We start from the raw sequence: 23931 nt of genomic DNA, 5'->3' as shown, positions 1-23931 counted from the left end.
ATTCATCTTTCCCAAGTAGGTCTGGCTATGAAAGTAGCAAATAAAGTTAGTCAGTCCCTATTTAATGTTGTTCTGTAACACCTGCAGACAGAAGCACCGAAATGCTAACATGCTGATTTGATGCCATCTTCCACTTACTACAACTATGACCAAGTTCCTTGGGTAAATGTCAGTGAAGACTCAAGCTGTGGGCATCTACATATTTTAGTCAGAGAGTTGTAATACAACATACACGTCATCAAAAAGCATTCCATTTCATCCTATTTGCTAGGCCCACAGTATTGAAAGATCTCAGGAGCTAAGACTTGATGAATAAGTAGGTAAACAAGTTCAATATGTGTTGATTATGAATGAGAAAAAGCCTGTGCTTCCTTGAACTCCTCCAGTATGAGATTACTATTGTTTTGATTCTAAAGGAAGTGTTTTATTTAATTCACCGAGTGGTGTGTTTGTTCTCATCTGGATTGATCCCCTGGCATCAAAATGCTACTTTGTTTTTCTAACTAAAAAATAATATTCCACCAAATCAAAGCATTATCTCCTTTTTACCATAGCTTTACAGAAACTGAAGTCTTCAGGGAAAATTCATAACCAGTTTTAACATTAGCCACCTGAACTATGCCAAATGTACCCAAAGCATGAGTCTCAAAGATGGTCCACTGATATCTCTTCTATAAAATATATTGCTTAAATAATTGCAAAGTATTATATGTAATAAGATAACTACTATCTCAAATTTCTAAAAGTGTTATTATGATAAAATTTCCATAAAATGTCCCGTTGTGAACTAGGTTTAACGCTTCTGGAAAGAGAAGCAAGGTACTCAGTGGTTTAGGATAGGTTTTTCAAGTATAGATTGTGAGTGTACAGTTTTTATACAATCCAGTTTGAAAAATGCAAGAACTTTATTTTCACAGGTGGTAAGTTTTCACAGAGGATTTACACTATGGTATAAATGAGCCTCTGCTGAAGGCCTTTACCAGCTCTACCTTCAGTGGTAATTATGCTGAAAGTATCATAAACATACCTTGCTCCTGGTCTCCACGGTTCAGTCCTAGTCCTAAACCTAGTCCCAGGGATACAACGACCAAAGCACACAGCAGAACCTGTCACACAGACACAGGAAAATTAAAGCTCACAATTGTGATAAACTGTTATGTTTATTAGAAATTAACTGTGCGATTTTTATTTCTATGAGTGTATGATTTCTTATGAACTAACCATTTCTTGAACTTGTTCATCAAAATATTGGAGACATTCTGAGCTTCTGACATTGTGAACTGCTCACAAGCCAACACCTTAATACCGCACTTTTAACCTATGGCCAGTCACATGTTGTAATCGGGGAAGTCATTGCTGGGAAGAAGACAGCAGGAAGTAATCAAAGTATTTACCTGTTCTGCAAATTCTTAATCTGTGTAAAGAGAAGGAAATGGCTTTTATTTAGCTTCTGTATTTTCCTGAAATGCTCACAGTTATTTCTTAAAGAGACTCAGCTTATTGATTGAGGGTCTAAGTGTCAAATTTTCATCACATGCCAGTTTCTCATAATAAATCACCCCATTAGTGAGGTTAGAGGAAACTGGAAAGAGACAAACAGCCTAACGAAACCCCATCACAGAAAGCAGCATGTTTGGGAGACTGGGAAAGAGCTGAGGAGGCCTCTATCAGTTTAACAGATACTCAAGATGAATGGTGATATATGCTGGCTGAAAGGCAGAGTGAAAAGTGACAACCCTCTCAGAGTATTTCATAGGGTCTTTACTTTCCTCTTCACTAAGGCAACGATGGAAAAGAAAATGCATATAAACAGAAAAGCACCATAAACCAGCACGGTTTACTTTCCATTTCTGCCTCAGAACCTTCTTTTTTCTCCTGCCATTTCCAGGAACCACCAGGCACTAGCAAATACTAAGATTCAAAACAAAGTAGAAATAAGAGCAGCTTACCCTCATACTCGATATTACTGTAATGGAGCCTCTTAACTGAGACTGCAGCAATTATAAGGAGCTGAGAAAAACTGTATGTGTGGGTAGGATATAACCAAGTGCACATACGCCGCCCTGTTACTTTTTGCCCATCCCTGCTCACAAAAACACTCTACACTCTTTGTTACTGCCCTTCCTGCCTTGCAGGTGCTGGGCAGAAGCGTGGCAGCAGGGAGAGCTGTGCAATTCTCAGGTGTGGGTGTACAATTTGGCTATGGACCAGCTTCACACCGGGACAATCTAAGAGCACATTATTTCTTCCCATAGACCAGGAAAATCTAGGCATGTAAGCCAGAAAGTCAGGAGTGTAGCACACTCCCAACTAGCCCTCTCCCAGGGACAACCAGGAGACGTAATTGTGGGTCTGGTGTGGCACATACCTATTCCTCTGGACAGATAAAATCAGAGGGGCTCCTTCCATACCTCACATTTTCCCCTCCTGTTGCTATGCTCCCTGTGACCGTGCTCAAGAATTTCCCTTACTGCCCACACTCTCTAGCCTCATGTCACTGATTTTTTTCCCAAGCAGCAACAAACACCAGCAACACCAAAGTTACTTCCTCCACACTTTCTCTCTCCCACCTTTATTTTCTTCCTGCTGCTCACTCCCTGTTTTTGTACAGGAGAAATGCCCCACAAGTAGGAATGGAAATGGAATTGGTGAGAGAACTGGGTAAGACAGACAGATGGGATAAGCATGTTTGGAAAGAGTGCCCAAAGTTGCAGAGATGCTGAAGTCCCTCGAAGAGAGACCCCAGGTGCGAAGGCAGCAGTTTAATCCCACATCCAGTCAGCAAGGACTGAGAATCGGGGGGAGCATTTGGGCTAGAGCAGCGGTCGCTCTTTCTGAGCAGGGAAGACAACACTGCCAGAGTAACCTAACAGGTCTTGTTTCACTGAGAACAGATAAGCCCAATCACCAGGGCATGCACTCTTCCTTAAAGTTCACTATGGTTTTACCCTCCATTTTCATTAAAACTTATATTGTTAATTGAAATAAACAGATTATACTAAATTGAAAGTACAGCTGTTACAGCTGCAAACATTCCCACTGCTGCAAGCAATGAGATAGCTGAAGTAAAACCCCAAAACTCATGGCAGGTATACATATGAGATGCTGCATTTATGATAGCATTTGCACAAAGACCCTTGATTTTGGGACATTCATCCTTAAGGTGAAATAACATTGGTAACACCTATTCAAATCCTTAGACTTTCCATGGCTAACTTCTATGTCTAAATTCAGGACTACAGCTACTTACTCATAAAGAAGTTGTTCCTAATGCATATGCTCTGTTATCTGGAGGACTTATTAGACAGTGTGACTACTATTTGCAAGTACACAATTCTCTGCCTAAGCTTTTGGGAAAAAGTTGCCAAGTACTTCATGCACATAGTTGATCCAAAACATATATAAATGGTGTAGAACATTAACAGTATACATCTCCAATATTTAGATTTTGTTTTTTCATATAGCCAGGCATTTAAAAACTAGTGCATTTGAAAGAATGAATATGTTTTAGGATACTTAAATTTATCGCTTCACTCTTCCAAGAACCTCTTGAAAGTATAATTTACTTTCCTTCATAGTTAGGCATTTCCCCCACATTGTTTCTCACGATTCATTAATCTGTACTGAACACTTAAGGAAAAATGTGTTATCTTTTTCTTTTCTCAATTTCCAATATTTCCCTCATATTTTATGCAATCCTTGCACAACACAGCATTAGATAGGAAGTTGTACTATGTGAAATTGTTCTGATGACATAGAGCTGAGAGTATCATAACTTGACTCTCTTTTTCCTAGGGCTGTTTTCAGAACTAAGTTACGAGTCTTTCTAAAATCAGTACCTGTCATTTTCTCCAAATTCCAATTTACAGATGCAAGAGCTTGTGCAAACATATACATATAGGTATATCTATGAATGTTTTTAATGTTTGTTTCTTCTGTGCTCACAAACAGAAGCTTAAAACTGTGTATCGGCTACAGCAAAAGATTTAAAAAACAAAAAAAACCTCACACATTATTATTTACAAGGCAGCTGCATGACTCTTAAAGCCCTGGGGAAGAGGAAAAGAGTTGACACGATATTTGAGATGTGGGACTGACACTGTACGAAACGGTTCATTAGTCTTTTCCCATGCCTTGCTTCCTGAGTGTTTTTCACCAACACCTTGCCTACATGTTCTGCTTTGTTAATGACAAATCCAAAGATAAAAAAGTAAGCAAAAAGGAACGCAACTGCTTTGGCCACAAACACATCTGCTTTAAACAAATGTATAAAATAAATTATTGAAGCAATGTCTTTGCTGTGCAAAAGAACTATCTGGTTATTGTAGTAAAACAAAAAGTTAACTGCCAGAAAAAAACAAATTTGCTTCATAAGTACTGGAAGAACTTTAGAAGTCTGTCAGTGAAGTTAGTGCATTCATGCAGTAAAACTTTAAGCCCTGATTGCCAAGCTACCCTGAATGATTATATTAATACAATTAAACCCCTAAAAATTCTGCAGATTTGAGAATGGTTAAACTAGCAGCTCTGAAGAACAGCACCTACTTACAGCACAGATGGCTTTGTATTTCAGGAGGCTTTTTTTCTTCACATACTCTCTTGGATTTAAAGACACCTCATCCAAATGTTCTCTTTGATACTTGGTGATATCATCCTGAAGCTCCATTTTGCCGAGATCTGCCTCTCAGCTGCGCGTCTGCTGTGTTCCTCACCCTCCCAGCTGGGTTAGCTGTGACTAAGATACTACTTCTGCTTCAAGTGTGGACGTACTTTGTTCATAGTTTTTTTTATGAGATCCTAGCCTTTGCATCAGTGGTAACTGCAGGAAGCCAAAGTAAGCAGGAAAACGACTCAGAAAGGTCAAAGGCTGAAAAACATTATCAGTGTACGGAGGACCTGTCTGTCACATTTCAAGATAAGGATGGCATTAGGTAAACTCTTAAATGGAGATTAGGAGTAATACGTTGCTAAGCAATAAAATGAAAAAATGACACAAATTCAAGTACCCAACTATTTGGTTAAAAGGTTGTCATCCAGAGTATTTGTTATCTTCAAAGAAAGTGTTAAATACATTAAACAAAACCAGTATGAAAGTAGATGGTTTCTTAACTCCTGCTCTGTATTTTCAGGTCCCTTCCCTTATTTAGTACCAGAAAATTCCTCCTGTGTAGTTTTAATACATCATTGTTACATACTTTTTTCAGCTTGTTACATGTTTTTTCAGTAGTGATAGATGTACTCAATAAAAATAAATTGTATACAGCCAAATCAAATTTAACAAAAAATAAAAAGGTTTTCTTTAAGTACAATTTGAAATCTTTTTTTTTTTTTTAATTTAGTGATTAATGGAAGGGTTGTTTGTTATGAAAATGTACCTTCATAGCCTACTAGGGCTACGCAAGTGTAACTATTCAATTGTTGATCTGATTCTAAAGCTGAGCACCACATAAGCTGTAATTTATAATAAATAAAATTATAATATTTATAATTACAAAACCAAATCCAAAACATATGAGCTGGTATGAAGAAAATCAACTCCATCCTAGTCCAAACCAGTATAACCTCTAGCCTTTATTCTATATACTGTCATACTCAGGTCCCACATTATCCAATATATCCCCATTAATCACCCCCTCCCTCCTGCCCGTCCTTTGATATGTAGACAGATATCATTCTCCTAGTTTATGGGCCACCCCTGTAAAATGTCTATTGAGTTCTCTTCTTCCATGTCCTGGGTTCCATCTGTTACGGTGGCTGCTCAGGACAGGAGAAGCAGTGTGTTGTGTGGTTATTGTCTGCCAAAACCTATTCAAGTTGGGTCACTCTTGCAGGGCTTCTTGTGAGCCTTGTCCTCTGTTCAGGTGGTTTCTGCTATGGTACTTCCTATAACATGCAACTCAAGAAATGGGTTACAACAACTTAAAGTTATAGTCATTACAATCTCCATGCCTGGTCCCTTTGAACCAGGCTACATGGCTTAATATTGCAATGAAGTCCTCCCCTTGCCCATGCTCCCATATGGACTTATACATGGGCTGCAGTCCTTTCCTTTGGCTGGAAAGCTGCCTGGTGGAAAAGGACCTGGGGGTGTTGGTCACCAGCTGGTCGAATATAAGCCAGCAGTGTGACCAGGTGGCCAAGAAGGCCAATAGCATCCTGGTTTTGTATCAAAACCAGTGTGGCCAGCAGGATGAGGGAAGTGATTGTCCCCCTGTACTCAGCACTGGTGAGGCCACACCTTGAATACCATGTTCAGTTTTGGGCTCCTCACTACAAGAAAGACATTGAGGTGCTGGAGAGTGTCCAGAGAAGAGAACAAAGCTGGTGAAGGGTCTAGAGCACAAGTCTGATGAGGAGCAGCTGAGGGAACTGGGGTCATTTAGTGTGGAGAAAAGGAGGCTGAGAGGAGACCTTATCCCTCTCCTCAACTACCTGAAAAGAGGTTGTAGTGAGGTGGGTGTCAGTCTCTTCTCCCAAGTAACAAGTGATAGGACGAGAGGAAATGGCCTCAAGTTGTGCCAGGGAAGGTTTAGACTGGATATTAGGAAACATTTCTTCACCTAAAGGGTTGTCAAGCATTGGAACAGGCTGCCCAGGGAAGTGGTTGAGTCACCAACCCTGGAGGTATTTAAAAGACATATAGATGTGCTGCTTAGGGACATGGTTTAGTGGTGCATTTGGCAGTGTTAGGTTTGTGGTTGGACTCAATGATCTTAAAGGCCATTTCCAATCTAAACGATTCTATGACTCTGTGATTCAGGAGTGTACCTGTTCCACTGTAGACCTATCCACAGCCACAAATGCTTTGGGGTGTATCTACCCACAGGTCACAGTCCCTTCAACTAGAGTTCAGATTGTAGTTACAGCATGCCTACTACAGCAGTACAGGAACAGCAGGGATGCCCTGGCCATATGCCAGACCAGGCATGTGGCCAGTGCTGTTATCAAAATGTTCCCAGAAACAGCAAACTAAGATGATAAGCAGTACAGCAAATAGCAGCCACCACTCACTAGGACTCTAATATACAGCAAAGAAAGCAAGTGTCATGGCAAGTGCAGGAGCCTGTCATTTAATAGCTAAACAGCTGTACCACCTATAAATCCATTCTAGCACATTCTGATCAAATCTGTCATTATCTTGACCCCTCTGGCCCCACACTGGGTGACAAAAAGCACTCTTGTGGGTTAAGCCCAGCAGGCAGCTCAGCCCCACCCAGCCGCTCGCTCACTCTCCCACAGTGGGATGGGGGGGTAGAATTGGAATGGAAAAAGTCAGAAAACTTGGGAGTTGAGATAAAAACAGCTTCATAGGTAACGTAAAGCTGCGCACGCAAGCAAAGTAAAATTGGGAAATTGTCAGCACTTCCCTTCGGCTGGCAGGTGTTCAGCCATCTCCAGGAAAGCAGTGCTCCACCATGCATAATGGTTACTTAGGAAAACAAACTCCATAACTCTGACTGTCACACCCTTCCTCCATTTTTCCCCAAGGTTTCATTGCTGAGCACAACATCATATGGTGTGGGGTATCCCTTTGGTCAGTTGGGGTCAGCTGTCCCAGCTGTGTCCCTCCCAACCTCTTGTGCACCCTCAGTCTCCTTGTAGAGAAGGCCTCAAGGCTGTGTAAGCACTGCTCAGAAATAGTTAAAATGGGGGGGGGGTTATTGACACTGTTTTCATCACAGATCCAAAACATAGCACCATAAAAGTTTATATGAGGAAAATTAATGCCATCCCAGCCGAAACCAATACATAAATTTACAGAAGTAGCAAAATTGACCTTTGAGAGTGTGAATCATGAGTGTAGGCACCCAGGGTAAATTTCTGCTCCTACTGATATAAAAGAAAATAATTTAGCAAATGGAACAGGATGTGAGCTCATTGTATTGGGTTTGTGTGGCAAGGTTTTGGTAGAGGGGGGGCTGCAGTGGTGGCTTCTGTGAGAAGCTGATAGAAGCTTCCCCCATGTCTGACAAAGCCAATGCCAGCCGGCTCCAAGACAGACCTTCCGCTGGCCAAGGCCGAGCCCATCAGCAATGGTGGTAGCACCTCTGTTATAACATATTTAAGAGGGGGAAAAGAAAACTGTGTAACTGCAGCCAGAGAAAGGAGTGAGCATATGTGAGAAACAACTCTGCAGACCAGTGAAGAAGGAGGGGGAGGAGGTGCTCCATGTGCCATAGCAGAGATTCCCCTGCAGCCCATGGTGAAGGCCATGGTGAAGCAGGCTGTGCCCCTGCAGCCCATGGAGGTTAGCAGTAGAGCAGATCTCCACCTGCAGCCCATGGAGGACTCCACACTGGAGCAGGTGGATGTGCCTGAAGGAGGCTGTGACCCCGTGGGAAGCCCACGCTGGAGCAGGCTCCTGTCAGGATCTGTGGCCCCATGGAGAGAGAAGCCCATGCTGGAGCAGGTTTGCTGGCAGGCCTGGGTTCCCTGGAGCAGTCTGCTCCTGAGGGCCTGCACCCCGTGGGAGAGACCCACGCTGGAGCAGTTCATGAAGAACTGCAGCCTGTGGGAAGGACTCATGTTGGAGAAGTTCATGGAGGACTGTCTGCCGTGGGAGGGACCCCACGCTGGAGCAGGGGGAGAGTGTGAGGAGTGCTCCCCCTGAGGAGGAAGGAGCGGCAGAGACAATGTGTGATGAACTGACCACAACCCACAGGCCCTCTCCCTCTGCACTGCTGGAGTTGGGGAGGTAGAGAAATCAGGAGTAAAGTTAAGCATGGGAAGAAGGGAGGGGTGAGAGGAAGGTGTTTTAAGATTTGTCTTATTTCTCATTACCCTACTTTTACTATTTGATTGGCAATAAATTGTTACTTTTCCCAAGTTGAGTCTGTTTTGCTCATGACGGTAACTGGTGAGTGATCTCTCCCTGTCTGTATCTCCACGCATAAGCCTTTCATTATATTCTCCCTCCCTGTCCATTTGAGGAGGGGGAGTGATAGAGTGGCTTTGGTGGGCACATGGTGTCCAGCCAAGGTCAACCCACCACACTCCTATATTTAATTTTCTTCCTCATGCCAATGCTGCTTTTCTTCCTTGTTTGGTGAGGCTTGCAGCTGTATTACCTAATACACAGCGTCTGACAGGGCTTCATGCCTTGGCAGAGACACCTGAGTGCAATCCCTCTGCATAAAACCTGTTCTGTTCCCCTTCTTGGGCATTTGGTTCCCTTCAGCAAAGCAGTATGACCATTGCTTAGGCCTGACCTGCTGTGGCACCCCTGGCCCTCAGCTCTACCCCAATGACCAGATTCTCTGCCAAAGGTAGGATCATAGGTAGTTCAGTTTTGTTAAAATGAGATCTGGTTAGACAAGGGGTTAATTTAGAAGATAAATCACCATTGGGACCTCTTAGGGTGCTGAAGAATATCATGCGGTCCGGTTTCAAAACTCAAAATTGTGTATAGTATTTGGGCCAAGTTGTGGACCAGGACTCTAGTTAAGGTTAGACTAAGCTTGTCTAATAAAGATAACCAGTTAGATTTGGGCTGGCATGGTAAGTACAGTTTAGAATGAATGGTGGTTAATGACCTAAAATCAAGATAAAGGTATATTAGGCACAAAGTTGTGAACAGATTGTCTCTTGGTACATATTAAGTTTGGATCAAGATCTGGAGCCCAAGGCACGGTTGGGAATGGTTTTTAGCCTGTGAGTGTGACTGAGCAGTAAGGAAGACAAAAGTAAGAATAGTAGACTGATCCTCAAAATAAGGATAAGACAGAATGATGAGTAAAATAACCTCTTTCAGGCTCCATTTCCAGTCCCATTATGGGTCACTATGGGAATGGATTAGGAGCTTGGCATAGAATTAGAGCAAACACCTATCCTGGTGTGGCCATTCTGATAAAACACAAGCCAGTCTGCCCAGCATAGGCAAGTACTGACACTAGATGCTGATGGGACATCTAAGAGCATGTCAGATCGTACTGCAATACAGTTTAAATAAGCATGCAGTGAGGAGTATAATGAACATTTCTTACAGAATAAATAGCTTTGTGTTAAGACTGAGAGCAGCCCAATTATAAGACCAACACATACAAGTACAAACAGAACTTCCAAATATATTCTCTGTGTTTCCAATGATCATTCATTACATGTATATATAGGTAAACGATACACAGGTAAGCATTATTTGTTTCCTGACCAGGTATTTCCCATTACTGACAAGAATGACTGACTTCGATGACATCCACTACTGCCTGTTGGTGCAGCACGTATCTCTGCCAGCTCTGCCAGTGCTGGTGCCCCGCCTATCACAATTTCCTGGCATAGTTTTTAACTTTATTTATAACATTTGTCATTGCTTATGTTATGTATTCTTCTAGGCCTGTTTACATTTACAACAAACAGTCTTCTATCCAGTTTGACCTGCACTTTTCCCCTATGGGTACATCCTGTTATTTTCCACTCAACTCAAAGCCTGGAAATGTTAATTTCTCACTGTTCTGAGGCCTCCATCTATCAGCTAGAATTTGGGATGATCAGCTTTATTTTTCTGCAGTAGACATAGGTTTCTATGGAGTTACCAGCACTAGCTGAACCTAGGTTCATGGCCAAACAGCCACAGACAGCTCAGAAAACAGTGTCAAAGAGCCACGAAATTTTAAGACTGCCTTGATTTGACATTTAATCTAAAAACCACTGCACATATGTATCATCAGATGTTTTCAGATAAATGCATTTTCAGTTTATTCTATCTTTATGACTTTTTATGGGAATGAGTAACTCTAATTACAGCAAACTATAGTCCCGTAATAACGTCAGGAATCCTTACTCTAAGAACCAGAACGGGTATTTTGTCGAATTATTCTAAGAACAGACTATTCCAAAAACAAAGAAGGCTAAGCAAATATTTTCGTTAAAAAACCCCAACAAAATAGCTCCCAAATTTTAAACGGCTGTTGCTTTCCCCACTTTGCCCTCGGTCCCCGCTTCCCGCCCCCCCCCCCCCCCGTAGGAATCGCTCCCAGGCCGTCAGTAGCCGGGTCTGGGGCCGGGTGCCGTGCAAGGGCCGGGGCCGGGGCCGGGGCAGGGGCCGGGCCCTCAGCCGCCAAGCCCCGCAGCCGGCGGGGAAGGACGGGCGGCATCGCACGGACCGCGGCGACCGCCGGAACGTCCGGGCCGAGCAGCCGCTTCCCGGGGCGGCGCGATCAGGCAAGGAGCTTCCGGCGGGGGAGGGGCCGCCGCGCCGCCGCCTGCGCCTGACCCCGGGCCCGTCGGGGGCCGCCGCTGGGCTGCGAGGCCCGGCCCGGCCCGATGGCGATCCCCATGGTGCCTATGGAGACGCAGTTACAGAGCATCTTCGAGGAGGTGGTGGTGAGTCCGGCCCCGGAGCGCCGCCGCGGGGGAGCGTCCTGGGCGGGCCGGCCCGGGCCCGGGGCTTGCCCGGGGCCCAGCGGCCCGCCGCGCTCTCCCTGGGGGGGTGTGGGGGCATCCTGGAGAACATAAAGAACAGGGGAGAAGGAGGATTTTTGCTTGTCCTGGCGCAGTTCGTGCGCTGGAACCCCGGGGGTGTGGGACACGGCCGCCCTTCTCGGCGGTAGTTCGTGCAGTTTCCGCCGGCGGGCCCACCGCGCGGTGCGCCTGGGAGATCCGCGGAGGGGAGGGGGTTTCTCCGAGCTGAAATCCTCCCTGTGCTGAGTTTTTTATACGGAAGCTGACGCAGAGTAGGACTGGAGACATTCTTCTTCGGCCAACATACTGGCGTGAGTGAATTATGCATACACCTGCATATAGTGGTATCTGTAAAATGAAGCACAGTTCAGTAGATCATTAGAATAGAATAGACTGTTTCAGTTGGAAGGGAACTACAACAATCACCTAGTCCAGCTACCTGGCCACACCAGGGCTGACCAAAAGTTAAATCGTGTTATTAAGGGCATTGTCCAAATGCCTCTTAACCACTGACAGGCTCAGGGCATCGACCACCTCTCTGTTCCAGGGTTAGACCACCTTCTCATTAAGGAAATTCCTCCCAGCGTCCACTCTAAACCTCATGTGCAGTTTTGAACCATTCCCACACATCCTATCACTGGAACCCAGGGAGAAGAGATCAGCATCTCCCTCTCCACATCCCCTCCTCAGGAAGCTGTAGCGAGCAATGAGGTCACCCCTCAGCTTCCTTCTCTCCAAACTAGACAAGCCCAGAGTCCTCAGCCTCTCCTCCCAGGACATTCCTTCCAGACCTTTCACCAGCTTTATTGCCCTCCTCTGGATGTATTCAAGGACCTCCACATCCTTCTTAAATTGTGAGGCCCAGAACTACACACAGTACTCAAGGTGAGGCCGCACCAACACTGAATACAGTGGGATAATCACCTCTGTTGACCAGCTGGTTATGCTGTGTTGGATGCACCCCAGGATGCAGAGGTTTGCCCTCTTGGCTGCCAGGGCTCACTGCTGACTCACATTGAGCCTGCTGTCAACCAGCACCCCCAGATCCCTTTGTGCAGGGCTGCTCTCCAGCCGCTCCTCTCCCAATTTATACTTGGGCGCAGCGTTACTCCGTGCCAGGTGCTGAATCCGGCACTTGTTAAATTTCATGCCATTGATGATTGCCTGATGTTCCACTCTATCTAGGTCTCTCTGCAAGGCCTCTTGTCCCTCAAGAGAGTCAACAGCACCACCCAGTTTGGTATCAGCAAACTTGCTAATGGTGCATTCAACCTCTGCATCCAGATCATTGATAAATACATTGAACAGAACTGTCCCTAGAATTGAGCCCTGAGGGACACCCCTGGTGACCAGTCACCAGCCAGATGCAGCCCCATTCACTGCAACCCTTTGAGCTCTGCCCTTCAGCCAGTTCTTCACCCAGTGCACCATCAACCCACTCATCCTACAGTTGCACAGCTTGTCCAGAAGGATGCTGTGAGGGTCACTATCAGAAGCCTTACTAAAATCAAGAAAAACTACATCCACCGCCTTCCCTTTGTCCTCTAGGCATGTGACCTTATCGCAGAAGGATATCAGATTTATTAAACAGGACTTTCCTTTTGTGAACCCAAGTCATTTGGGTCATTAAGTCATTGTTTTGTAGAGCACAAATGAACAGGCTTCTTGGTAGATATCAGCACTTCATGGTTGGAGACAGTGGGGTGACAGTAGCTGATAAGGTCCTGAACAGGGACCTGATGTTTTGGACAGAAGAGACTCATTGAACTGTCTGAGCTGGAAAGAATATGTAGGTCTTACAGAGACGTTTAATTGAAAGTAATGTCCGTATGATGAATTTCAGTAGAGGGAAGGTTGGGTTTTCTTTCTGTTTGAAGTTTGCACTATAAAATGCATGAGGTACCTTTCTTTGAATGGTGTTTGGTTGCTTGTAGCGTATTAATTACCCATACCTGATTGATTTCTCATTTTGGCACTGTCACTCAGATTACGTTTTTATATGTTTAACATTGTGATTTGACTGTGTGGTCACATTGCCTGTTCTTAAGCCATGTTATTTGCCTAAAATTCTTATGGAACAAAAAAAAGGCCCTAACAAAATTTCATTGCATTTTTGAAGCTGTAACTGAGAAAATAGCGAGTTATTACTTTCACTGCTGCTCTTACAGACTTGGTAAGTTTCACTGCTGCCCACCTAAGTTTCCGTGCACAACAGATGAGTATTGCTTTCTCTTCTGCTTCTTGAGAAAGCTGTGATGTCATGGTTTAAACCCCTCTGGCAGCCAAGCACCATGCAGCTGCTCACTCCCACTCCCCTGCCTGGGGGATGGGGGAGAGAATTGGAGGGGCAAAGGTAAGGAGACTCATAGGCTGAAATAAAAACAGTTAAATAATTAAAATTAAATAGACTAATAACAATAATAGAAAATACAGATGGGTAATGCGCAATGTGATTGCTCACCGCCCACTGACTGATGCCCAGCCTGGTCCCAGCTAGTGATCCCAGAGAAGAGAAGATCCTGAAAACCACAATCCCGGAAGCGAGAGCCCCTACTTCCCGGCCAACCCTCATCTGTATACTGAGCATGTCGTTATATGATATGGAATATTTCATTGGCCAGTTTGCTTCTGCTGCTCTGACTAAGCTCCTTCCCAGCTGCACCGGTACACCTGCACACTAGCAGGACGTCGGAAGTTGAAAAGTACTTGATTTTTTAGCAACAACTGAAAACACCAGTGTATTATCAACATCCTTCTCATACCAAATCCCACACTGAATCCAAAACACAACACAATTCTAGCTGCTAAGAAGAAAAATTAACTCTATCCCAGCTGAAACCAGGACATGTAAGTAGCAGTGACAGGCAGTTCTAGGCTGTATGATTGAAAAGGATCACCAGAAAGATTATTTTGTTACATACTCTTATTTCTACAATATAAAAATGAAAATACATAGTGGTCAGTTACAGATCACATCTAAGTATAGTATGAAATTCTTACAGGATGTAGAAAAAGTTGTAGGGTAGTATTTTCCAGAACCTCTTTGCTGGTGTATTAGAATAATGATGTAGAAGCCTTTGAGCAAAACGGAGTTAAAAAAAAATGTTTTAGAGGAGATAAGTTGGCTAATCATATATAGTCTTTCACCTAGTACAAGGCCATATAATCATTCAATGGAATTTAAAAAGCAATGCATCTAAACTCAGATGAGAAGGTAACTGTATATAATTGATTTGTGTAACTGAATGTCATGGAACATAAGTGGGACAGAAACTTAATGGATTCAAAAATACTGATTTTTTCAAATTGTGAGAAACGAGCTGCAATAACAGAATTGAACAATTTCTCCAGCTTTGGGAAGTAAATTAATCTCTAGATGTTTAGAAGGAAAAAAAATCTTAAACAAAGAGCCTTAATCTGGATCCACAAAGTATGGTGTTTATCTATTTATATGAAAACAAAGCAATCTGAACTTTGGAATAGTCTAGCATAGCAGAAGAATTACATCTCTCTCTGATTTAGTCCCATAACAGAATGACTTACTCTTTTGTGCTTCATCCTGGTGGTGTGATACTCATAGAAAACCTCTTGACAATAGCTCACTCAGGGTTTTTCTCTTACAGAAAACAGAAGTAATTGAAGAAGCTTTTCCTGGGTAAGTGTAATATTAGTTCATTTGTGCAAGACTTTCCGTATAAATGTGTTTTTCTACTTGTGCTCTTTCATTGGGCACTGCTAATAACTGATGTTCTTACTTGCATTAGTATGTTTATGGACACTCCTGAAGATGAGAGAACCAAACTGATCAGCTGCCTGGGCGCTTTTAGACAGTTCTGGAGCAGTCTTTCCCAGGTTAACATTTAATTTGTTGCTTTCGTGTTCTTTATATACTTTTTTTAATATAGTGATATCTTGTCTAGTAGACAAAGACTTAAGCTATAAGGTCTGTCTCCAGTTATTCAGAATCTAGTTTCAGATATGGCACTGTAAAGAATATAGGAAGACTTTGCAAGAAAAAAGATTCATTTTGATATTAATAAGATTATATAGTTGTTCAGCTGAGGTTGGTGTGCAGTGCAATCAAGATAAGCAAATAAAAGTGTAAAGTGTAAAGAAATAAACAGAAAAAGGTAGTTTCTTACAGGATTTCTGGTAGAAGTGAATAAGGAGGGAAAAGTAGGAAATACATGTTTGTGTTCAAAAATTACCTTCCAGAAGTTAGATAACTCTAGGCACTCTACTGTAACTGGAGACCTGGTCATCTTTGTTTTCAGTGAATTTGATTATAACTGTGAAAAGGAAAGAATAATATAGAACAGTTCTATTTTATTCTATTCTGTGCTAACTTACATGTGAAAAACAAAGTTGAGTATAGAAATCAATGTGTCAGCTAGGAGGTGTTTCCAGAACTGGGCAACTTCTGTTGAATGACTGGACTTCAAAATAAGATCAAAAGACATAGGAAAAACTGCATGTGGGACAACTGCACAACTACCATTTATAATCTTGTTCTTGTGTTAGTTTCATTTCTTCATGGTAGGATGCTATATGAATTTTACAGTTTGTACAGTTTTCACTCTTTCTCCCCTCTACTGCTTTTTCAGGAATCTCATGAACAGTGCGTCCAGTGGATTGTAAGATTCATTCATAGCCAGCATAGTCCTAAAAGAATTTCTTTTCTTTATGACTGTTTAGCAATGGCAGTAGAAACTGGACTTTTACCACCCAGGTAAGCTATGTTGGAATGAATTGATGAGCAGGATACATGGAAGTTTTAATATTGGAGGGTATTTTATGATGATGATGTAAATTTATTGCTGGAGAACACGTGCTTGTTATCTGTCATTCATTCTTGCATTGTCTCCTTCGGCTAGGATGGTTTGTGAATCTCTGATAAACTCTGATACGCTTGAATGGGAAAGGACACAGTTGTGGGCATTAACATTTAAGTTGGTCCGGAAGATTATTGGAGGTGTAGACTACAAGGTATCTTCCACTCATTCCTTTCTTTGTGCTTTCTGGCTTTGTTTTTATGATTTTATGTCAAAGTCTGCTTTTTCGTACTTGAGCTTTAATAGATAATTCTGTATGGACAATGTAACTCTTCCTACTCTTTTCTCTATTAAACAGTTATCTTTCATGCTTCTTTCAGTGACAAGCTAAATAATCGTAATGTAGTTGCAGAAGTGGTACACATGGGAAAGTAATACTATCAAGCATTAAGGCTGAAGTTCTGTCATGTGCCCTGACCCCTGTTGCTATGTAGGAAAAAGGTCCTGAAAGCTGAGTCTTTGGCAGGGTACAGCTCTAATAGAAGGAGTAGGAAACCATGCAGCTCTTGGAGAGAATCACCTCACCAAGCGTTGGTGAGCGTGTTAGAGCAAAAACCATAAAATGCAGCGTTGTACTTTGGTCAGCCTGCACAAGCCATTGTAGGTTGGATGTCTCTGGATGCACATCAAAATTTCAACGGTTACTTTCTTGTCTGGATTATCCTAAGATTGAGAAGTTCCGTAAGGAGTTTTATGTCATTAACGTTCACATTCTCAGTAGCAGTCTGTCTTCTGACACTTAGCAACAAACAACTAATTTATCTGTCAAAATATTGTCTGACCATATTGATTGTGTAATCTTTCTGCCAGAAAGAAAGGATATCCGGGAACATTAATTTTGCATGCTTTCTTTTAGGGTGTGCGTGATCTGTTGAAAGTGATTCTAGAGAAAATCTTAACAATTCCAAACACTGTGAGCTCAGCTGTTGTACAGCAGCTTTTAGCAGCAAGAGAGGTAACTATCTGAATTTTGTATGTTATCACTATAGAGGAAGATATGCCTTATTCTTTTGTTATTAGTGAGTTTCAAGGGCTGGAATGGCTCTCTTTGAGAGTTGGTACAGTTCAACAGCAAAGACTTGCTCTTTGTGCTCTAATTCTTTTCTGTAATTGCATTTTATACAGTAAACAAAGAGCTTTTGGGGGATATTGTAGATAAGCACTAAAATCCATACAGGAGAGTCAGGCCCAGTGTTTAACTTACCTAAGGTAAGATGTATGAGATATAATACTGAGATTAATTTCTTTATTTTTTTCTTAGTGAATAAAAATAGTAATTTTTGATGGTTTAGCCCCTGCCGGGGTCTGAGACCATGCGGCCGCTGCCCCTCCCCCACAAAGGGAGTGAAATACAAAGCCCTGAGACTGAGATAAGGAAAGGTTTAATACAACAGAGCAACAGCAGCACAACAAACAGTAACAATAAGAATAACAGTGATAACAATGAACAGAGCAAAGTATATACTGATACAGCAAAGAGAGAACCGGCTGCGCCAACCCACGGGATCACCGATTCTTCCCTCGCTCGTGCCAGGATGTGATGTCAGCATGATATATGAATAACCCGGCTAGAGCTTCCCCCCCACTGCTGGGGAAACTTAACCCTATCCTGGCTAAACCAGGACATAATTGTTTTCAATACTTTGTAGGCAGACACAGAGGCATAGTTTTACTTAGGCTTAAACAGTCTAACTTACACAATTAAAACCAGGTTTTAAACTAATGTGGTACTATTAGAATACAACTTAAGAAAAAGTACTTTAATTCTTATATCTATTTTCATGGGCTGCCTCAGACTGGTAGACAGACTATATCTTTGTTTACTTTATCCAAAGTCTTTTACACTGATGTATTTTTTTGTCTATAGGTGGTAGCCTACATTTTGGAAAGAAATGCATGTTTGTTACCTGCCTACTTTGCAGTTACAGAAATCAGAAAACTATATCCTGAAGGAAAACTTCCCCACTGGGTAATGATATGATATCAAATCATGTAATCTGGAGTTTTGTTCCACACAAAACAAAATTGCCTTTATTTTTTTAAAACAAAAGTTTTTAAATGAAGATTTGAAATCTTCTATTCAACAGTAAGATCTGTGTTTAGGTATATAAATTTAAATACAGGCTTGATGTGATTGCAGCAGCAGCTCCCTGTGTTCTTACGTGAAATTGATAACATAGTTTTGACCTACAGCCCAATGTTCAAAACTCTTGAAGCACTGAGTGGCTTTTGTTGAATACATTTGGAAATGCGGGTCATACTTACCTACCAGTTTGTGCTTTCTCTATGGCTTCAAGATAAGAAAAATGACTTTTTAAATAGCTAAACAGTGTTTTCCTTGTGTTTAAATTCAGTTATGCAAAAATATTTGGGGCTCTGGTGCAATGAAAATGATCATTGTTTCCAGAAAGAATGTAGTGTTGATCCAGTTTTAATTTTGTATTCTGTTAAAATAACTGTTGGGAAAAGGATAAAATCCCAACTCACTTCAATTAATGGAAAACTCGGTGGCTTCTTTTCAGCTAAGATTTAATCCAGAGTATACTAATCTAGGTCCTTTGTGGAATTGTTATTCAGAGGCAAACATAGATCTGTTATAAACAGAAATTCTAAAGTTTGTCTTAAATCAGCTGTTACTAAATGGTGTGCACTGAAATAATATGGTATGTATAGGAGAAACAGTTATTCAAGTGCAAACTGAAAAGAGTGATTCCTGTCCCTTCTTTGTAAGATCACATTTTTCCTTTTATGGTTTTAGGTCCCGGGTGATTTTTCTGACTTGTTGAAATATGTAGGAAGATAGTTATTTTAGTAGATTACTGTATGTTTTATTAAAGCGTATAAACTGTTTCTAAGTCTTAAATATTCCTTATCAGTATCTGGAACTTAAACTCTTTATTTTTTCTTCTCTTCTCACCCAGTTACTAGGTAATTTAGTATCGGATTTTGTGGATACCTTCAGACCTACAGCAAGAATAAATTCCATTTGTGGTAAGAGAATGACTTCATGAATGACTTCAAAATAATTTATTTTGAATTATTTTGTTTCTTATAACCTTTTGGGACATATATTCATCTAAGCAAAATGATTCGGAGCTAATGTTTCATGTAGTATCTTTACTCTTGTCAGTTTGTTTTCAGACTTGCTTCTCTTCAGGTTTGCTTTGAAGGGGAATACTTGTATTGATGAGATCAAAATATTTTTTTGCTACAGTCTGGTAGTGAAAGTGTACTACTTGTTACATGGGCATATGGTTTCTAACTACAGTAGATGTTAAGAAAAGCATAGGTTTTCTGTGCTCAGGGATTTTGAATTAATACAGATCCACTGGCATGTTAGTTACGGAGTGTTTTATTGGAGCTTTCGTAGCTGCTCAGCCTTATCCCTGTTGTTGCAGGCTCTCTGTGAACATTTCCTAGCTCAAATGAGTACTGGCTCTCCATTTCTGTGAAAGAAAAACTCACCTTCGTTTATTGCCAGAAATATGAAGATTTAAATTTGGCTGTTTTAATTGTGATGTCTGTTGCATTTTTCTTCAGAGATACAAATGTCTTCTGTTCGCTTTAAGAATTAAATAGCTGAACAGCTGCATTATTTCTTCGGTCTGGGCAAGGTTTATTGCAACTGAGCTTCTTCACTGAAGAGATTAAATTCATCTGTAATTCATTGTAATGCTCCAAAGCATTTTGTGTTTCAGAAGCACATAGTTAGTCTTCTATTGAAAGTGTGGCATAGCTTTAATGCATATGACCCACAGGAATCACGGAAAAATTTTTACAAGACTTGTATGTGTAAATGACCTGTATAGATATGGTTGAAGGGAAGAAAGAAATATTTATTTATTTATTACTTGTTTTATCTGATAGTAACATGGCCAGTCTGGGCAATAGAAGTCATGAAATTTGAACTGACAGTGAGATTTAGGTCAAAGTTGAGGCACCTAAATTTAGATGCTGATATACAGGTGCACTAGAGGCTCAATTCAGATGCCTGTATTTAAGCAACTGAAATAAATCCCAGGTGTCTAATCTACACTGACTTAACAAGTCTGAAATTTACCCTACAAAAAACTCATATGATAGCTGGATCACATTGGCCTACACTGACTGAATTGACTAGATCTCCACTGACTGTAATTGGAGTACAGATGCTTGTATTTGACTAGTTTACTGAACAGATCCTGCCCACAGTTTGTCTTACAGGCTGAATGAAGGAAAATTGAAAGACGAGCTTATATACTTAGATTAGTAATACCATTTTCCTTGTGGAAAGGGTCAGTGTACCAATATTAAATCTCTAGATCAAGCCATGGCAATGCTTCTGGTCTTCTGGTAACCTGAAAGGCAACTTTTAGATTAGTGTTTGCAAATACTTTTATTTTTGGGGTACCCAATCTGAATAAATGGGGATTTTACTTCTTAATTTTATTAGTTGAAAATTAGTTAGAAAAAATAAAATCAGCCTGAAGCAATCCTATGATAAAAAGCTTTAAACAGTGGAAATCTAAGGAGAGCATACAAGTGGCTGAGGCCACAGAATGAGTAAACAATAGGCCAGTTTCACTGTTTTAGAATTTATGTTTTATTGCATGTAGGTCGCTGTAGTCTTCTTCCTGTGGTAAATAACTCGGGTGCCATGTGTAATTCGTGGAAGCTGGATCCTACAACCCTTCGTTTTCCTTTGAAAGGTCTCTTACCATATGATAAGGTATGTCTTATTAAGCTTCTTAAACAAGTTATATTCAATAAATACGAGTCTTTTCTATCATTAGGGGAAAAAAATAATTTCAACTGTGAATATCTGATTGTTCCCGCTAGGCTAACATTAAAGATGTAGATGTTTTCACTGTGTTACATATTTCAATGATTTCAAGCTATATGCGGAGGACCTTTAAAGTAGCGTTTGGTATAACTGGCCCAGGGTGCTGAAGAACATGAGATGTTTAATGTGCTTTGTGGGTGTGTGCGTGTGAGAGAGCAAGTGAGAGCAGACAATTAATTGGAAAATTAGTTTAGTAGTGGGGAGATGAAAAAGAATAGGAAGGTGGTTTCTTCTTTTCTGTACTCTTTGTTATTCCATAGAAAAGATAAATATGTTATATATTCTGGTGTATAGAAAGAATTTAAAAACTGTAACAGATTAGGACAGAAATGCACCTTGTCCAGCATCCTATTCTCCATATCCTAGGTGTCTAAGGAAGGGTATAAAGATAGTGTATCATTAAGAGATATGTAGTGTTCACACTCTACAGCTATTATCATTTTGGATGTTTCCTGAGTCAGACTGGCTTTCTGTGTATTTAGTAAACCTTCCTCCTGCAAATATTTGTTCAGTCTCCTCCTGAGCCCTTGTAAGCTTTCAAGCATCCTCAGCATCCCTTTGACAAGGAGTTCCACGCTTCAACTTCATGTTGCATGAGGGATCAGCTCCTTCTGTTTGTTTGGAACCTAGCTTCAGATAACGTTTTTCTTGAAAGTGATTCAGCTATCCGAAGATGCAGTGAGCAGTTGTTCCATCTCTGCTTTCTTCACGCTACTCATGATTTTTATACATCTTTGTCATGTGCTTCCTCGGTTGTCTTACCTGGCTTCCTTTGAGTTCTTGACAGTCTTCCAGTATTTCGAGGCTGTTTCAAAAGGTGTGCCATCCTTTTATTGAACGAAGAACATTCTTCTACTTGGTCCCCATAAAATCTTTGCTTCTTAAGAGCTGTTATTATTTTCTCCTTTTTTTTGAGTATCAGCAAAAAGATTTTTCAGATAATACATATCTGCATAAATGAAATTTTTACATTGTTTAACTCAGTTAAGCGAGAACTCAGTATTAAACATAATCTTGAGGCAATATATGTTTGTATGTGATTGCTTTTTTTTTCCCCAAGGATCTGTTTGAGCCACAGACTGCTTTGTTGAGATATGTGCTGGAACAACCGTATTCAAGGGATATGGTCTGCAATATGCTAGGTCTGAATAAGCAGGTACTGTACAATGCTGTAACATGTGATTTAATTCTGCATAGAATCTGCACTATTCTTTTTCTCTTTTCTTTGCTATAGCTAACTAAGCAAAACAGTTTAGGTCCAGAGAGTGAATTTTTTATTTTTGTTTTTTTTTTTAATTTTTATTTTTTTATGAGATCATATTAGGTTAATTGGACACTGTTGTTCCTATCATTTGTATATTGCTTTACGAATGTTAAATTGAAAAGTAGAGATTTAAAATATGATTTTTTTTTTGCATTGCTTTTTTTTCCTATAAGGCCAGCCTCAAGTACACCTTTGACAGACAGTAGGAGACTGCTAGCTCAAACAATAAAAATGGTGGTTATTCATTAGTTTTAAAGCATTGTTGTACTCTGTTATATTGGCATGTTATAGTACTAGAATAGTGAAAAGCTGGGTTTTGTTTTGTTACATTTTTTCTTTTTGTACCTTAGAATGGGAGGGCTTAGTCTGACTTGGGGATCCTTGAGGCTGGCCTCATAGTCACTGTTTTGTCTTTTCTTTTTTTCTTCCTTTATTTTTGTTCTGTCCTGTCTTGTCCTGCCCATCCTCCAATGCTCTAGACCTTGAACATTGCTCAGGTATGTTCACAACCTTACTGTTGTATTGTGACTAACGATACGCTGGCCGCTTTGTAGCCACTGATTCCAGTTAGAGAATACATGTACAGCCAGGGCTTGAAATTGGCAGGACCATTAGTCAAGGGCAAATTCTCACTACAGATCTCTAGAGATATGAGAGATGTAGCATAAAGCTGACAGTCAGTGGTCCTTTGGTCCTAAAATTTTTGTTGGAATGGACTGTTCCCATTTCCCTTACCAGTCATAAGAACTTTTACTTTGTCTGCTGGAATTTTCAGATGAGGAAAGATTCTTAGTTCAAAATTTCTTTCCTTATGCAGGTGGAAAAACATCCACTGAACTTGACTGTAAAATTGTAAAGCTGTAAATACATCGTTGTTTTTTTTTTAAAAAAAAAAGCTTTACTAGTGGAATTTTCTTATCATTAGGAAGACTCTGTAACGAACTTCCCAACAGGCAATTGTAATATTCTCCAAGCTAGGTGAAAGAAAGGTAGTGCAGAATACCATGTGAAAAGTAGTTCCTTAAAATTTGACTACTTGTTTAAATAAATAAATAAACAAACATCTGAGCAAATCAACCAAGTGGACTTCTGCTTGAAATTATGGGTATTATATTTACAGTTGATCCCTTGTTAAAATAATGAATTCCACACCTACTTTAAAAGACATTGTTTAAGACTTATAAAATAGCGTTGCTGTTTGCAATACTATAGTGAAGGTTGTGTCAGTGTTTCCATTTTTAAGAAACTTTTTTCAGATTTGTAACTTGACTATAAAATTTACATGATCCTGAAACCTTGTGTATATTTCCCATTGTAAGTGAAATACACCAGTGCTCTTTCTGAATTGGGACAATGTTTTTGAATGCGCAGATGCTTACATCTTGGCAAACAGTACTCTGTGTTGTATATGACAATCTTTTGTATTTGAGACTTAAAGCAGCTGAAATGTTAAACCTTGGAAATGAGCTGCTAGGTTTAGTGTTGAAATGAGTAGTATTTGTATTCTGTGTCTATTTCTGTGTCTACATTCAGTTAATAAACTATTCCTCTATGCATCTTGTAGCTGGTAAATAATACAAGATCTAGAGAAAAAATGTATTGAACCCATTTTATTC

At 40.8% G+C, this 23931-nt stretch overlaps 2 protein-coding genes across 8 annotated transcripts in view; one reads left to right on the top strand and one right to left on the bottom strand.

Moving 5' to 3' along the window:
* Positions 1 to 4878, bottom strand: part of ENPP3 (ectonucleotide pyrophosphatase/phosphodiesterase 3) — a 42981-nt gene extending 38103 nt beyond the window's left edge. The window contains exons 1-2 of the mRNA XM_074862528.1: positions 4550 to 4878; positions 1028 to 1106 (exon numbers count right to left, since the gene is read on the bottom strand). Of these exons, the coding sequence (XP_074718629.1) occupies positions 1028 to 1106; positions 4550 to 4666 (196 nt within the window). The 5' untranslated portion in view covers positions 4667 to 4878. The remainder of the gene's footprint in view (positions 1 to 1027; positions 1107 to 4549) is intronic.
* A 6304-nt stretch (positions 4879 to 11182) lies between these two features.
* MED23 (mediator complex subunit 23) overlaps positions 11183 to 23931 on the top strand; it is a 42823-nt gene continuing 30074 nt past the window's right edge. For 3 of the 7 annotated variants that reach the window (XM_074862524.1, XM_074862525.1, XM_074862521.1), the window contains exons 1-11: positions 11183 to 11319; positions 15021 to 15052; positions 15162 to 15249; positions 16002 to 16126; positions 16272 to 16383; positions 17086 to 17184; positions 18097 to 18198; positions 19151 to 19220; positions 20825 to 20937; positions 22112 to 22207; positions 22795 to 22812. In XM_074862524.1, the coding sequence (XP_074718625.1) occupies positions 11260 to 11319; positions 15021 to 15052; positions 15162 to 15249; positions 16002 to 16126; positions 16272 to 16383; positions 17086 to 17184; positions 18097 to 18198; positions 19151 to 19220; positions 20825 to 20937; positions 22112 to 22207; positions 22795 to 22812 (915 nt within the window). In that variant the 5' untranslated portion in view covers positions 11183 to 11259. Of the gene's footprint in view, positions 11320 to 12318; positions 13751 to 15020; positions 15053 to 15161; positions 15250 to 16001; positions 16127 to 16271; positions 16384 to 17085; positions 17185 to 18096; positions 18199 to 19150; positions 19221 to 20824; positions 20938 to 22111; positions 22208 to 22794; positions 22813 to 23931 lie in introns of those variants that run through there. The other 4 variants (XM_074862526.1, XM_074862522.1, XM_074862523.1 and 1 more) reach the window with 3 other exon arrangements.

This window comes from Strix uralensis, chromosome 3 (assembly GCF_047716275.1).
Source record: "Strix uralensis isolate ZFMK-TIS-50842 chromosome 3, bStrUra1, whole genome shotgun sequence".
Taxonomy (NCBI): domain Eukaryota; kingdom Metazoa; phylum Chordata; class Aves; order Strigiformes; family Strigidae; genus Strix; species Strix uralensis.
The sequence above is the reverse complement of the archived record's forward strand: the minus strand, read 5'-3'. Positions and strand labels throughout refer to the sequence as shown.